The sequence below is a fragment of the Maylandia zebra genome, linkage group LG14 (assembly GCF_041146795.1).
Source record: "Maylandia zebra isolate NMK-2024a linkage group LG14, Mzebra_GT3a, whole genome shotgun sequence".
NCBI lineage: Eukaryota > Metazoa > Chordata > Actinopteri > Cichliformes > Cichlidae > Maylandia > Maylandia zebra.
This window is the reverse complement of record NC_135180.1, coordinates 35,742,416-35,756,951: the sequence shown is the minus strand read 5'-3', so window position 1 is coordinate 35,756,951 and position 14,536 is coordinate 35,742,416. Positions and strand designations below refer to the sequence as shown.

General features: G+C 42.0%; 2 protein-coding genes across 2 annotated transcripts in view; one reads left to right on the top strand and one right to left on the bottom strand.

The window, feature by feature from the left end:
* LOC101469159 (calpain-5) overlaps positions 1–14,020 on the top strand; it is a 32,046-nt gene extending 18,026 nt beyond the window's left edge. The window contains exons 4-13 of the mRNA XM_004569645.2: positions 8,136–8,344; positions 9,355–9,547; positions 9,619–9,812; positions 9,907–9,984; positions 10,077–10,272; positions 10,356–10,478; positions 10,600–10,796; positions 11,107–11,228; positions 11,588–11,724; positions 11,827–14,020. Of these exons, the coding sequence (XP_004569702.1) occupies positions 8,136–8,344; positions 9,355–9,547; positions 9,619–9,812; positions 9,907–9,984; positions 10,077–10,272; positions 10,356–10,478; positions 10,600–10,796; positions 11,107–11,228; positions 11,588–11,724; positions 11,827–12,003 (1,626 nt within the window). The 3' untranslated portion in view covers positions 12,004–14,020. The remainder of the gene's footprint in view (positions 1–8,135; positions 8,345–9,354; positions 9,548–9,618; positions 9,813–9,906; positions 9,985–10,076; positions 10,273–10,355; positions 10,479–10,599; positions 10,797–11,106; positions 11,229–11,587; positions 11,725–11,826) is intronic.
* Positions 4,243–6,743, bottom strand: ompa (olfactory marker protein a). The gene is made up of 2 exons (XM_004569644.6): positions 6,567–6,743; positions 4,243–5,707 (listed from the first exon to the last, which is right to left on the bottom strand). Exons 1-2 carry the CDS (start codon positions 6,639–6,641, stop codon positions 5,276–5,278), a joined length of 507 nt encoding a protein of 168 aa, XP_004569701.1. The 5' UTR covers positions 6,642–6,743; the 3' UTR covers positions 4,243–5,275.
* Positions 14,021–14,536: the final 516 nt, after the last annotated feature.

Sequence of the window (14,536 nt, the reverse complement as noted above, 5' to 3'; positions counted from 1 at the left end):
GTTTTAAGTGTCCTGTATCATTAATGCACTTCTACAATTTGTAGCATATCAGAGTATTTTAAAATAGATTGAAAATTCAGAATTGTGAAGGAAAAAATGTGCTTGGTGATTTAAGTAAATGCTATATATATAAAAAAAAAAATAAAGTAAAAGTAAATAATTAAACATTCATTATTGTAATGTCTAATAAAAATAGAGGGAAAAGGGAGAAAATGAAAATAACTGAATTAAATTTATCTCGATAGTTTATAACTTAGATTGTTTTTTTTCATGTTATCTGAGCTGAACTGAGAGAAGGAGGCTCTAGTGTGTGTGTGTGTGTGTGTGTGTGTGTGTGTGTGGACATGTGTGGAGAAGCTTGTAAGATTATTGTGAGTGGGTGTGTTGCCTTTAGTTGTGTTTAAGCAGCACTTTGTGTAATCTGAGTGATTTTTCTTATCGATTAGCTGCTAATGGAAGTTCTCTGAAACTGAAACCTCCACACCAGCCATGAACTGAGTCTTGAAGAGGAAAGAGCTTACAAGACTAGGGCTGTTCCTGCTGACTAACATGCTCATCATTTAAACTGGAGAAAATCATCTGGCTTAACGCAGGTCCATAAGTGAGACAACGTGAAACGGTCTAAGATGAGCGATTAAGTGCTGTCCGTATAAATGTTTATGAAATAAGGGACGAGGGAAGCGATGTTTCATGACTTAATCGATTAAAGATTACATCTCCAGATGAAACTGTGCTCGTGAGATATCTTCAGTTCATAGTTTTATATCCTCGACCACACAAATATCCTCTGCTGTTGTGTTATCACCGGTTTACTGAGCACACGAACAGGACTGCACACGTCTCCCTGCTCCGGGATATACCGATAGTTTCTGATATTTTTGAGAACATCAAACTGATTTCTCCCTTTGGGCATTAAACTAATCGGATACTTTTTCAAAGATTTGATCTAATACGCCCAATCTCGAACCATCTCGTGATAAAGATTCCTTCCAAAAATATTCCAGGATGCAGATCTGGATCAAACCCCATCTTTGGTAATGCTCGCATGCAGGTCCATCCATAACTGTTGGAGCTTCCTGCTAATAAATGCCAAACAAATCCAAATGCATGCAGCCTTTGGTGTCGGAGGTCACCGATGGAAGTAACATCTGTTGTCCATAAGATGGCGGTATAAACTGATGAACAGATTTGCTGTGGGTTGCAGACAAAATGACTTAGCCACATGCTTAAAATCCAAAATGTTGTCTTAAATATTGAGATATAAAGTGTGTTTACTTTCTGCTGCTTTGAGGGAAAGATCACCGCTGTTCTAGAAGTATTTAATTAGGCTGCTTTTATTCTTTTTACCATTAAATCAACACTTTGTTACACATGAAAAACCTGTGTAACCACACACACACACACACACACACACACACACACACACACACACACACACACACACACACACACACACACACACACACTTGCTGCCTCCTGCTTCCTCTCTGCTCTCAAAGGGCCTCCTCTCAGCCTCCTAGTTTTCCATCAACTGGAGGGAAAGTGAAGTCTGTTTTAGGTGTAGTTGCCTCTGTGGAGCACCCAGTTGTCTTGACACCCTTCAAAGGTCCGAAAACAAACAAAACCGCTTCTGTGGTGACGACAGCAAAGCACACGGACGCTTATACAACAGTTACTGTTGTGTGAAATGATGTGTTTGTGTCGCACACAGAGCGTGGAAGTGTTTCAGTAACACTTAACATAAATAGCACATTTATAATTAATAAAGTTAAGGTCTTAGTTTGGGAACTGTTAAATATCGCCAAATCTAAGACTGCCGCTAGCTGTTTAAATCTGAAACAATGTTTCCTTCTTTGTGTTTGATTGAAATGATTTATTTTCACTTTCTGATGATTTGCCTGTTGAGACAGATTCTCTAATAACAGCTTTGCTTCCAGGAGCTAACAGCCACACTCCCTTTCAGTTCTTTCTCCTTAATGTTGAAATCCTGTAAGACACGTTAAGGATTTAAAAATAAATAAAGGAGGGGAGGGCCTGAAAATGAAGATTAACTTTAACAGCTTAGCTTAATACTCCCGGAGACTCAAGTGGACAAAAGGCAAATAGACTTTTCCAGAGTTTTGCTGTAGTTTCAGCCACACGACCTGGATGGACTCCTGGCACCATTTACACAACTCTGTTCTCTTGCTATAGAATTTACACAAAATAGTACATAAAGAAAAAGCATCATATTTATCAGCTGTGCTTCTGTTTTTTAAAAAGGAAATTTCTTCAATCTATTTACTGTGGTACAATTTTCCTGTGTTTTGATTATAAATTGCACTTTTTAAAAAGTAAAATAAGAGGAAGAAGCTCTAAAGTTACTTAAAAGTTGTTCAACTTGATTTCTCTTTAATCATAAACAGAAAGTAAGAGCGAAACATTTTGAACCTAAATGCAGAGGTTGAAATCTTGAGGTAAAACTGTCGTTTTTCTTAGCTGCAAATGTTCATCCTGGAAGATTGTGACCATTTTTTAAAAGTAGCTGCCGTTATTTTTCAAATGAGTGAATCCAGAGGGCAAAATGTTCGAGTTATCTGCTACAATGTCCAGTTAAAAGGGTGCTTTTTTTTTTTTTATTATCTTGTGATGCAAAGATTACAGTGGTTAGGAGGCATGAAAAGGAAATGTCAGAACTGTCAAAAGGAAAAACAACTCGACTCAACTTGCAAGCTTCTCCCAGCTCTTGTTGTTGGAATTGTTGGAGAGAAAGCCCCCATCATTTTATTGCTAAGCCTGTTTCAGTAATGTGGAAAGTTTGAGTGGAACCACAGTGGGAACTATTGTAAGCCAAGACCAGATACTGTAGAGCAAACCAAGACACGCTGGAGTTTTTCTAATCTGTTTCCATTCATTCGCAACAGAGAAACACAGAGAGGAGGAAGCAGGATCACACAAGTTACAACACAGACCTCTAACCTCTTCAAACAATTAAATATACTGTTATAATGGTGGATTTATAGACACACAGGTGTAGGAAAACTTGTAGGAAAATCAGCAGAACTGTAATAAAGATTATTTCTGATCATTTATAAGTAGGTTTAATTTACTTTTTTAGTAAACGTGGCAGAAGGTGACAGTCTAAAAGTCCAAAAATGTGTAGTGGGCACACATGGGAAGAAGATGGTGTGACAAACAATCTAAATGAGGTTCAGACGAACGAATGCAAGAACACAAATTCCTGTGTTACACCCTAGAAAGCTCGACTAGTCCTGACAAGCAGCACAGCTCAATCTGGCAGCGAGCAAAGAGAAGCTAAACGCAGAAAACACTAATGAGGGCGGAGCAATTATCAGGAAGGGAGGAAGTAGAGCTGACAGGAACAGACAAGTACCCACAATAACAAAATAAAACAGGAAATGACCTGATAGAAATTTAAAAATAAAATAGTTTGTTTATCAAGCGGCTAAACAGGTGTAGAGTGCAACATGTAAACAGTGGGTGTCTTAACTATGACCCATTGTGCTAACGTTAGTAGACTCCCTCAAGGGCCCATTTTGAGCAGGGAAAACACTGCTGACCATGGCCTGAGTTTCCAGTAATGCGGTCAGTGCACAATCCCTGTGAGTCCACACTGATCTAAAAGCTCTGTTTCATTTAGGTTTCTGATGCTGGATAAAGTTGTGGGCGGAGTTTTACTTATCTAAAGCCTTACTTGTAGATATGTCAATGCTAATTAGAAAACTCAAAAACCAGTTTTATTTTTCTCTCTCATCTACCTGACACTTTGAGTTTCTTTCTGATTTCTCAGACTTTTTATCTAATTTGGTGCTCAGCTAAAATAATTATTGTGAGCAATTTAATTTTAACATACACATAGATGCTGAAAATGACAGCCTCAACACAGCATTCAATCTATAATTAGACTCATTTGGCTTCTTTTAAAAAACTAAAGAGCCCACCCACACTTTGATCACACTCTGGAGCTTTATCTGAAGATCCAAAGAGTGTTTAAATTATAAACAACCACAACCCCTCCTTTGTCTGATCATTTGTTAAAAACATTTACATTTACAATAATGAATTGCAAAGCGTGGGGAATAAATTTCATTACAGTAGATGTCTTTCTGAAGTGCTGTAACTACGTTTAAGTTCCTCCACTGTTGCCTCCTTACATCCTCACTGTGTACGACTGTCCCCACCCTCGTTACTTCTTTCCTGCTCAGTAACACCAATAAAAACCAGCACCAATGAGAACACACACGGCTTTCAGTGGTTATTTAATTGGCGTCACACCATTGATCTCTGTTTCTATCAGCAGGCATGCAGTGGAAATATTTGGTTATCTATAGAAACAATGAAAGGAATAAGAAACAACGAAACAACAACTGCAGCAAGTCAACAGTCACAAAACAAAGTAATCGACATGTTGTTAAAACAGTCAGCTGATCATAAGTTGTTTTTGTTTTTTTTAGTGTTTTTATTCAAAGGTAAATAATTTCAGAAAATTTTAGAGGTTCTAAAAACTGTCAATATTTATTATATGAAACCTAATTAAATAATCTAGTAGATAGACCTGCGAGCATCAGTAACATTGTATTTAGCATAGTTTCAATAGCAAAACTTCTCAGATGTGATACATTGTAACAGAAACCAGCATTGATACACTGAATGTTTCTGATTGTTTACTGGAGAATGTTTGGAAACTCATATCACCACGTGGGCTTCAAACCAGTTAAAACATATGAAAAGTTTTCTTTGTACCTATACTTTGATACCAGGCTCTTCATCTTGCTTGATATCTTCTATAATTTTCTAATGTAGTTGTTTTTTACACACTGACAAATGGATCTTATGTCTGTGAAATAGAGAAACCGGACTGCATCCATTGGGGTGAACTGTCCCTTTAATTAGCACCAACATATATAAAAGCATATTAAGTGTTAATTCAGAGCATTTGTTTTCTTTCTCTTGTCATTGTGTTCGTTTCAGGTTTTATTTTCACAAAAAATGTTGCTTTTGTGTTGAAATACTTGCTTTAAAGCATGTTTTTGGTGTTTATGTAACTTTTGTTGTTAAAAAAAAATCAAACCGGCGTCTTACTTACACTCAAAGATAGAAAGAGAGTTACTGTTTAACTAGTTCGAGGGAGAATATTTAAGCTCATCTATCTCTGATTGGTTGAAACAGAGTTGTCAGGTTTTTCTAATCAACAGTAAAACAATGGCTGATAGAATAGAAATTTTTAAAGGCTTCTTCTGGACTCTATCAGGATTCTACTGGCACTAAATAAAAGTCATTTCTCTGTCGTGAACTCGATCGAGCAGTTGAGATTCGCCGCCTCGGCCCCGTCCTTGAAAGCAAGCAGGAAGTACATGACCTTCCTGACTTTGGCGAGCTCTGCAATCCTTTCGCCGAATTCCTGCATATCCGCCTCCAGGCACTTGAGCTGCGAGTCCTCGGGGTCGCCGGCATTACGCCAAAATGTTCCAATGGGCTCCAGCAGCTGCCGGGTCATCAGGTTGGTGAGGTCGGGGGTCCAGTGCTGGCAGATACCGGTGATGGTGACGCGGCCGTAGCCGGAGAGGGAGAAGTACCAGCGGGAGAAGTTCAGCTCCTGGATGGCGAAGTCCAGCCGATACACGGCCTCGTAGGGCAGAAGCAGACGCTCGCCGTCCTGACGCTTCTGCCCTGACCGCTGCAGGGAGGACACGCGAAGGCGCATCATCTGCACAGGAAAGAAGCACACAGGAAGTCAGTTCATGTTTGGTTTGGAGGAAACTTTCAGTCTGGGTGCCGGTATTAGTCTCTGATAAGACTCATAATGACGGGAAGGTGATGGGGCTCAAAGGTTTGTGCATTTGTGTCAGAATAAGCAGTGTTTTTAAAAGAAAAGCAGATGAATGGCACAAACGGATGATGTGCTCTCTGGGCTATTTTATACAAAGTGCCGTTCACACCTATAAAATTAAAATTATGAGTCTGCAGTTTTATCAACTATTATCATTTTTTTTAAAAATATTTTGTGCAACTCCACAGAGGAGATGATAGTTGAAGTGTCACAGGCACTGCTGCTCTATTTTTAAAATGTTTTAAAAAATGTTTAAAAAATAAATAAATTGTTGACTGTAAAGTTAGTGCGGCTGCTTTGATTGGCAGGCTTGCCGACACAGACTGTTACAGCTGATTGTTACACATCTGCTAATGAACACACGCACTGAACTGGACCTCTCAGCTGTGCCTTTTGGAGCATATTTAATGGAATTAGCCAACAAAAGATATGTCCTGTTGTGCTGTTTGAGGAGTTCACTGTGACAGCCACACAGCTGAGTGATCACACGTCAGTCTGATGGGACTTTTGTGCATCTTTGTTACCATCACACACTTGACCTTTTACATTTTGCCCCGCCACATTATAATAATTAAAAAGAGCTAAAGTTACACAGAAAATGAAACTTTATATGAAATAAACATTAAAAACCGTACTTGCTCTGATCCAGCTGCACTTTATTCTGAAATTTTCATCCACACATTGTGCCAACAGACTTTTCTGTTTTGCATCTGAAGTTGAGAAGTAAAAACCTCACCTCTGTCAGCGCGGTGTCTTCTTTGAATTCCAGCACAATCGTGTTGGAGGGAGATTTGGCCTCATCAGCGTCCATCTCTAAGGTTTTATTCCTGGGATAAGCAGAAAGGAAGAGCCTGCCTGTGTGGATGGATGCTGTGAGAGATGAAGCTCTGATGGAGTTTCTAGTCTCAGCCTCTTTTCTTCTCTCACTCTATTCTCATAGGCTCCTCTCCCCCTCCTCCCTTCCCAACAGTTTCCATCACAGTGTACCACTTTCTCATTTTGTCCCATCTCCCCCCTGGAGCCCACTGGGTAGTTTGGTTGGGACGTATTGATTAGCACGAGGGGGCAGGAGAGATGAGATCGATGCAAACATCTGATTATTGTGACAGTAATGGTCACATTTGTTAGTCGTCTGGTTGTGCAGCCAACCCTGCTCGGGTTATTTCGGTCGTCCAGCCTGAGTCAGACGTTCCTGCAGAAACTGAACATTTCTGCAGAATCACACAGGTCAGCTGTTTGTAAAGCAGTTTATATTTGACATGAACGCTGAAGCTAACACAGAACAGCTGAGAGCATTTTCTGTAGATTCGTTTTTCTCTACAGACTGTACAAAATGTTTGAAAATACTTTTTGAGGTCTTTTTTTTTTTTTTTTTTTTTTAAGGTGTTAAGCAGGCAGGTGATGTGTGAAGGTGCTAAGCAACAGGAAACGCTGCTGACGTATGACAGGGAACGGTGGGAGTTTCCTGAGGGCTTCTGGGAGCCCGGCTCGTCTTAGCTCAATGGATCGCTTATTTATTTATATCACTCACTTCACTGGGGAGTGTGTGTGTGTATGGATTATGTCAACGTGTTGTCAGCTGGGGTTTCAGCGCAGGATGTGGATGGATGACGTTCGCTCGTTAAAAACTTTAATCCTGAGTTGCTCCTGTTAATCAGAGACGCTTAATGTCATTAATGGGAAACGAGTGAAAATCGCTTGTTTCAATCTTTTTCTGTACGTGTTTGTAGTGTGGAGCTGTTGTGTTTATCTACATTGTTTTTTTTTTAATAGAAAGTAAAGATGAGAAAATATATTTTACATTAGAGAACCCACAATCGCTCCCTGTCTGCACCTGAACACGTTTTTAAACACTGTTATGTCCACATACTGTTTGTTTAATATGTGGCTTACATTTAAAACAGCCTTCAAGGACATCACCTGTAAAATAAATAACGCTGTAAGCAGCGATGGTCAGTCGCACCTTTGAGCTGCGGTCCTGGTGTTTCCTTTGGGCGTGATTGAGGTCTGGCCCTGGATTCTAATTGGCTGTTGAACAAACGAGTTATAAAACTCCCAATGTCACAAGGTGGCGCTGAACCTCATTTAACGTTGACGTGCAGATGTTTCCAGGCGTGTAAAAGGCCTGAAAATGACCAAAACGGCATCTGTGGGCGACTTCCTGTTGGATTCAGGGCGCAGATCCCCGGGAGGCTGCTCCCCAGATATGACACAGCTGAGCACACCGCGGTTACGTCTGAGCTCGAGTGGGGTGATGACCATGGTTTTTATGTTTTTTCTGGGGTTTTTTTTTTTTTCTTCAAAGGTGATTCCTGACTGGAAGGATCAGGAGTGGGACAAAGACAAACCGAACTCCTACGCCGGGATCTTCCACTTCCGCTTCTGGCGGTTTGGAGAGTGGGTGGACGTAGTGATCGATGACCGGCTCCCCACGGTGAATGGACAGCTGGTGTACTGCCACTCCAACGACAGCAATGAGTTTTGGAGCGCGCTGGTGGAGAAGGCCTACGCCAAGTAAGCACTTCCTCAGATCAGTAACTGAAAACAGCAGCTAATAAAAACAGAGGATATGAAGAGGCAGGAAGAAATAAAATCACTTAAATATTTTACAGCTGTGGAAAGAAAAGAAACACTCGAGGAAACTCATGTTGAAGAAATGACTCAGGAATACACAAATGCATTAGAAACTGACCCAAGGCTCTCCAGTGACATAAAAACAGGAACTGAAATTAAAGTAATTTAGCTCAGAACCAATAACGCGATACATGGAGGAATTTTAAGAACTCTGATTGGATGGGGTTTTTTTCCTGAAACATACAAACAGGTGAGGTTGTCCCAAAATAAGGACTGACACCTTAAACTCTGAAGGAAAGTGTTCCCACAAACTAACATAGGACAGGAAGTCTCTTTGCACAGCTGTCGCCATCTGGTGGACTTCAGATAGAACGCAGGTTTAAGCCACCTCCACAGTGGCTTCATTTTTCCCACTCGGAAGCTACGTTCATGTCTTACAAGTGCTGAAACCTTCTGATTACAAGGTGCAGCCAATCAGAAAAGGGTTAGTTTAAAGGGGGAGGAGCTAAAACAACCCTTTTCAGATGAAAATGGGCTGAGGAGCCTCACAAAGGCAGCATAAGATAAAGGAGGATTAATGTGAACTGAGTCCGTGAATGAGTCCAGTATAAAGTTTCCTTCTGTGCTTTTAGAGATGAAATCTGAGGGGTCCGATTTTTAACTCTGACATTTTTCCCTTAAACTCAGGGACCACCACAGCAGATCTGTTTTCTCATCAACAGTGAAATTCAAACAGGTGCTGATGTGATCCTAGTTTAACATTTCACAATGTTAACGTCAAATTGATTAAATATAAATTTTACTCCCTGTAATTATGTTTAATTAGCAATAAAAATGAGGGCATGAATCCCTGACTCTGTTGTAAATCTGGACAGTTACTTGAAAAGCAGAATGAGACTCAAACGTTTGTTTATAGTAAAAATAAATGTAAATGTTTGTGTGTTTTCCAGGATGTACGGGTGCTACGAAGCTCTGGATGGGGGCAACACGGCCGATGCTCTCGTGGATTTCACGGGAGGCGTGTCCGAGCCGATGGATTTGATAGAGAACGGGTACAAACAAGACGAAGAGAAGCAGCACGAGCTGTTCGAGAGAGTCCTGAAGGTTCACAACAGAGGAGGCCTCATCAGCTGCTCGATCCGGGTAAGGACACGTCAAACGCAAACCCACGCCAGCCAAACGAATTCATTCATCTTCTCGACGTGTCGTTCCAGGCGACCACTCAAGCGGACATGGAGGCCAGGCTGGACTGCGGCCTGGTCAAGGGCCACGCCTACGCCGTGACGGACGTCCGCAAGGTGAGGCTGGGCCACGGCCTGCTGGCCTACTTCAGGTCAGACAAACTCAACATGATCCGCATGAGGAACCCCTGGGGGAAGAGAGAGTGGAACGGGCCGTGGAGCGACAGGTGAGGAAGAGAGAAATCCTTTGAACAGGTTCTCTTGTTGAGATCTGTGGTGTGATACAGATGATACAGATGAAGCGTTTGTGCCTGTTTGCAGCTCTGAAGAGTGGCAGAAGGTCAGTAAGAGTGAGCGGGAGAAGATGGGCGTCACTGTGGAGGACGACGGAGAGTTCTGGTGAGTTTTAGTGCTGCGCTGCCACCTGGTGGCTCTTTTTCAACTTTATCTCACAGTAAATCATACCAGTCCTTTCTCTTCTCCTCCTGCAGGATGACATTTGATGACTTCATCGCCAACTTCACCGACCTCATCCTGTGCCGTCTCATCAACACATCCTACCTGAGTTTACACAAGACCTGGGAGGAGGCGGTGATGCGGGGCTCCTGGCACCGCCACGATGACCCGCTGCTCAACCGAGCTGGGGGCTGCACCAACAACAAGCACTCCTTTCTCCAGAACCCGCAGGTGTCTCATTTGTTCAGAGTTTCAGGTTAAAATTCATCCTGTGCGTTTATGACTGTGCGCATGTTCGTTTCTGTGTGTCGCAGTACGTGTTTGACGTGAAGAAGCCGGAGGATGAGGTGCTGATCTGTCTGCAGCAGAAGGACCGCAGGGCCACTCTGAGAGGGGGGCGAGGAGAAAACCTGGCGATCGGCTTCGACATACACAAGGTCAGATATTCATGGGCGTTGTTATAAAATGTCCAGGTCGTTTGTATTTAAAGGACGGCTGTGGCTGTATTGGATTCAGTCATTTAAACTGGAGTGAAAACTTCTGCTGCTTCCTGTTCAGGTGGAGTTAAACAGGACGTACCGAATGCACGTGACCCAGCAGAAGGTTGGCGGCAGCATCTACATCAACTCAAGGTCTGTCTTCCTGCGCATCGACCTCAAAGAGGGCCGCTACGTCATCATACCCACGACCTTCGACCCCGGCCTGGAGGGAGACTTCCTGCTCCGCGTCTTCACCGATGTCACCTCAGACTGCAAGTACGCGGCACACGTGGTTTAGCTCGCCATTTTTAGAAATTTTCTTCTGTTTCTATTAATGTAGGCGAACAGTAAAGACGGCGGACGGCCTCCCTGCTGCACTTTCAGGGGAAAATAAACTCTTGTTTTCCATGCTGGGAACTGAGAGTGAGGGGAGATCTTTGGGCTTCCTCTCAGTTCAGACACGCAGCCAATAAAGACTTTATGAAAACAACAACACATGAAAGCATTAATTATCATTCTGTGTGTACTCAGCGTTGCACATTTAAACACTGAACCACAGAAACGGATCTTCCTGTCTGTCCCGCAGGGAGCTGACTCTGGACGAGCCCCAGAAGACCTGCTGGTCGGGGATGTGTGGTTATCCCTCTCTGGTCACTCAGGTCCACATACTGCAGGCCGACGGACTCGCTGCACAGGACTCAGACGGAGGTAAATGCTTCTGTTCTTCACAGGAAACCTGCCTTACACCTTAAAGACTGTATATAAAAGACGGACGTAACCACTGCGATCCACTCAGGCATGTTTGTTTGGCTTTGTGAGAACGATTTGGGGTATTAGACTTTTACCGCAGATCACGGCCTGATGATTAATCAGCTTTTGAATTCAGTGGCTTCCGATCATAAAACCGGAAAACTCAGAATAAAGTGGTTTAAAGTCCTGTTATAAATAAATGTTTAAAGTGTGGTGAGACCTGCATGCGATGCGTTTAGGGGACATCTGTAAATTGTAGCTCAGAAACATCATGAAATGTCCACTGAAGTGTTGATAACTCAACTGTGTCTCTCCAGCGTCGGATCCTTACGTGATCATTCGCTGCGAAGGACAGAAGGTCTGCTCGCCGGTCTATAAAAACACGTGCAGTCCCGTCTTCGACACCAAGGGGCTCTTCTACAGGAAGAAAGCAAACCAGCCAATCGGCATCGAGGTTTGTAACACACAGAAGTGTGTGTGTGTGTGTGTGTGTGTGTGTGTGTGTGTGTGTGTGTACATTTAAAGCGCTGACCTTCTGTCTCTCTGTGTCTCTCAGATCTACAACAACAACGTGCTGAAGGACTCCTTCCTGGGTCAGGTGACGCTGCCCGCCGAACAGGGAGAAATAAAGAAAACGTTCCACCTGAAGGACAAGGGCGATCGCCGTGACAACGACCTCTCTGGTACCATCACTGTTGCGATATTGACGAGCTCGATACTCACCGGTATCTAAGATTTGGAGCCGGGAAACATTTCTGAAGTTCCACAACGCCCGGAAATGTCTCACAGACATATCCATAGACTGTAAGTAAAAGATGGATGCAGCTAACGAAATGATATTTCTCAGCAGCATGATCTCATCTACACAGCCTGAATTTTTGTAGTCCATTTTAAGGATGTTGTAGTCCTTGAAACAGGCAGCAGAGAAAAATCTAATTCCTTTGAATCCTCATGAATTCTCCACATCTTTCCTCCTTTTCCCTCCTTCATGAAAAAAACCACAGGAGGGAATTTTTTGAATCTAACAGAGACCAAAAGTGTTTTTAAAAAGTCCAAATACCCACTTCAAAAAGTTTCAACTGGAGGCTTCAGAAACCAGACACGGCAAACCAATGGATAACATGGCTGTGGCTGCTGCCATCTTTCTTATACGGTCTATGGAATATCCTGAAAACGTCAGAGTTTGATTGTAAAAATTTGTTTACACTTTCACGTTTTCTTTTTCCCCAGATTTAACTTTCTGTCAGCAGCTTCTCTATGTCAGTTTTTATTAGACAGTTTAATGTGTTTTATCTTTAATTTCCACGCGTTCATTCCTGACGGCCGAGGTGAACTCTGGTCGCGTGCTCTCGCTCGTTATGAAGCTAATACTGTTTACGTGTCATCCTCGCACAGGACTCTGTGTTTGTTATTCATGGCAGAAACATGCCAAAGATTTTTAAAATCTGCCACTTCATTATTTGTACCAGCAGTCTGTAAAATATCCGGACAGCAGACATGTTCAGACGTGCATGAGATTATCTACCTGCAGCAGGTTTGTGCCGCCTGCTGTCGTCTCTTTGTAAAACTGTCCCAGAGTCACTTTAATCTTAGTTGAATATAATAATGATTTTTTTTTTTGTGATGTTTCATTATAGATTCAATTTAATCTCAGTGCTCGCTTCGCACTTCATTATAACGCCTCCCTAGTTATCGCGACCCTGAGTTGGAGAGCAAGGTCTCAGCTCAGTATTTTTAGGGTTTGTTATTAAAGTGCTCAGTGAGTGTAGATCACTCGGTAACACTAAAATGACCACTTTGTCCATCTTTGACTTGATGTGTGTAGACCTGTGGATGAGCTGTGTGCTCACAAACCCGCTGAGACCACTGAGTGAGGGGGCAGCTGCATTCTTTCTAATGGCCAGCAGAGGGCAGCCACTCTCCTGTGAGAATGCAGCCCTGCTTGAGTTCATGGTGCCAGTTATTTGTTTGTTTTGTGATTTACGGCCAGTATTAGGGGGGAAAAGGCAGAATAAACACGGTGTTCAGGTGTGCAGTAGGCTTTCTGATTACTGCAGAAGTCAGAATCACAATTATTTTAGCCTTTAATCTCAATTTTTGAACATGACTGAAGATCTGGGCTCCTTTTGTAAACTTTGACCCTGGTCTTTCTACACCATTTACTCTGGGTGTAATCCATATAGTCAAACTTTCTATTACTTCTATTTATATTACTCCTTCTGGCCTACAGTCATCGGGTAGTGTCCGATACCAACATTGTCCTACAAGATGATTAGTTATCAACAAACGCGCACTTCTTCAGATCGAGATCGTCTTGTGTACTTTTACAGTTTTTTGCTTTCAACTTTAAATCAAATCCAGATGAACCCAAGTGAAATGAAAAGGAGGTGAAGGGGGCACAGGGTCAATTGGCAGGGAATGAGCTTTTAAGTTAGTGTAAGCTTTTATGGAGCATACCACTTTAAAGGAAAGGGGTGTGTTCAATTTATAACAGGATAAAAGGAGAGCTTTGAGTAGATGAACGGCTCGATTATTCTGGTTTCAAGACAGACAATGAAATTCAGTTGCATGTCTGATATCCTGTTTCTCACCTCCACAAACGGGGTTCTGTCCATCTTTGATTACAGTCGATCTGTTTCAGTGCTGTTCAGTCTGATGTAATCAGGCCTGTAAGAAGCTTTGTTTCTGTCTTATGTTCAACTCCTGCAGTGTCTGATGGTCGTTTAAATAAAGTTTACTTTTAAAAACTTTCCCTTTGTGTGGTTTGATGGAGGCACTGCACTAAAGTTGTGCTTCATAAAAATCCCACAGCCTCACTTCAAACTCACTGATCATCACAAAAGCCAGTTTGCCGAGTACTGCATGTGTCCTCAAACTACATTTAAACTCTATAAATGTATCTCTACGAAAAAAAAATAGAAATTATCGTGTAAAAGAAGTTTAAAATAACTGATCAGCAGTGTTTATGTAGGATTTACTGTGAAATCTTCACGTGATGTTTTCAGTTTCAGCTGTTCAAAACCTGCAGCTCCAAATGAAGTTTAGAAATAAAACCCCGTTTTTGTGTCATGTGATATCACAGCCACACCTGCTTTCATTTAATGACCCATAATAACAGAAACAAGCATCAGTACTCGTGATGTGTGATCCCTTTCTAATATCTCACTGTAAAAATGTTAAAAGTACATTTTCAATACCATGTGGTTTGATCTGCTGATCAATAATGAACCTCTTTTTCCCTTTAAATCCATTTGCTACCAGGCTCA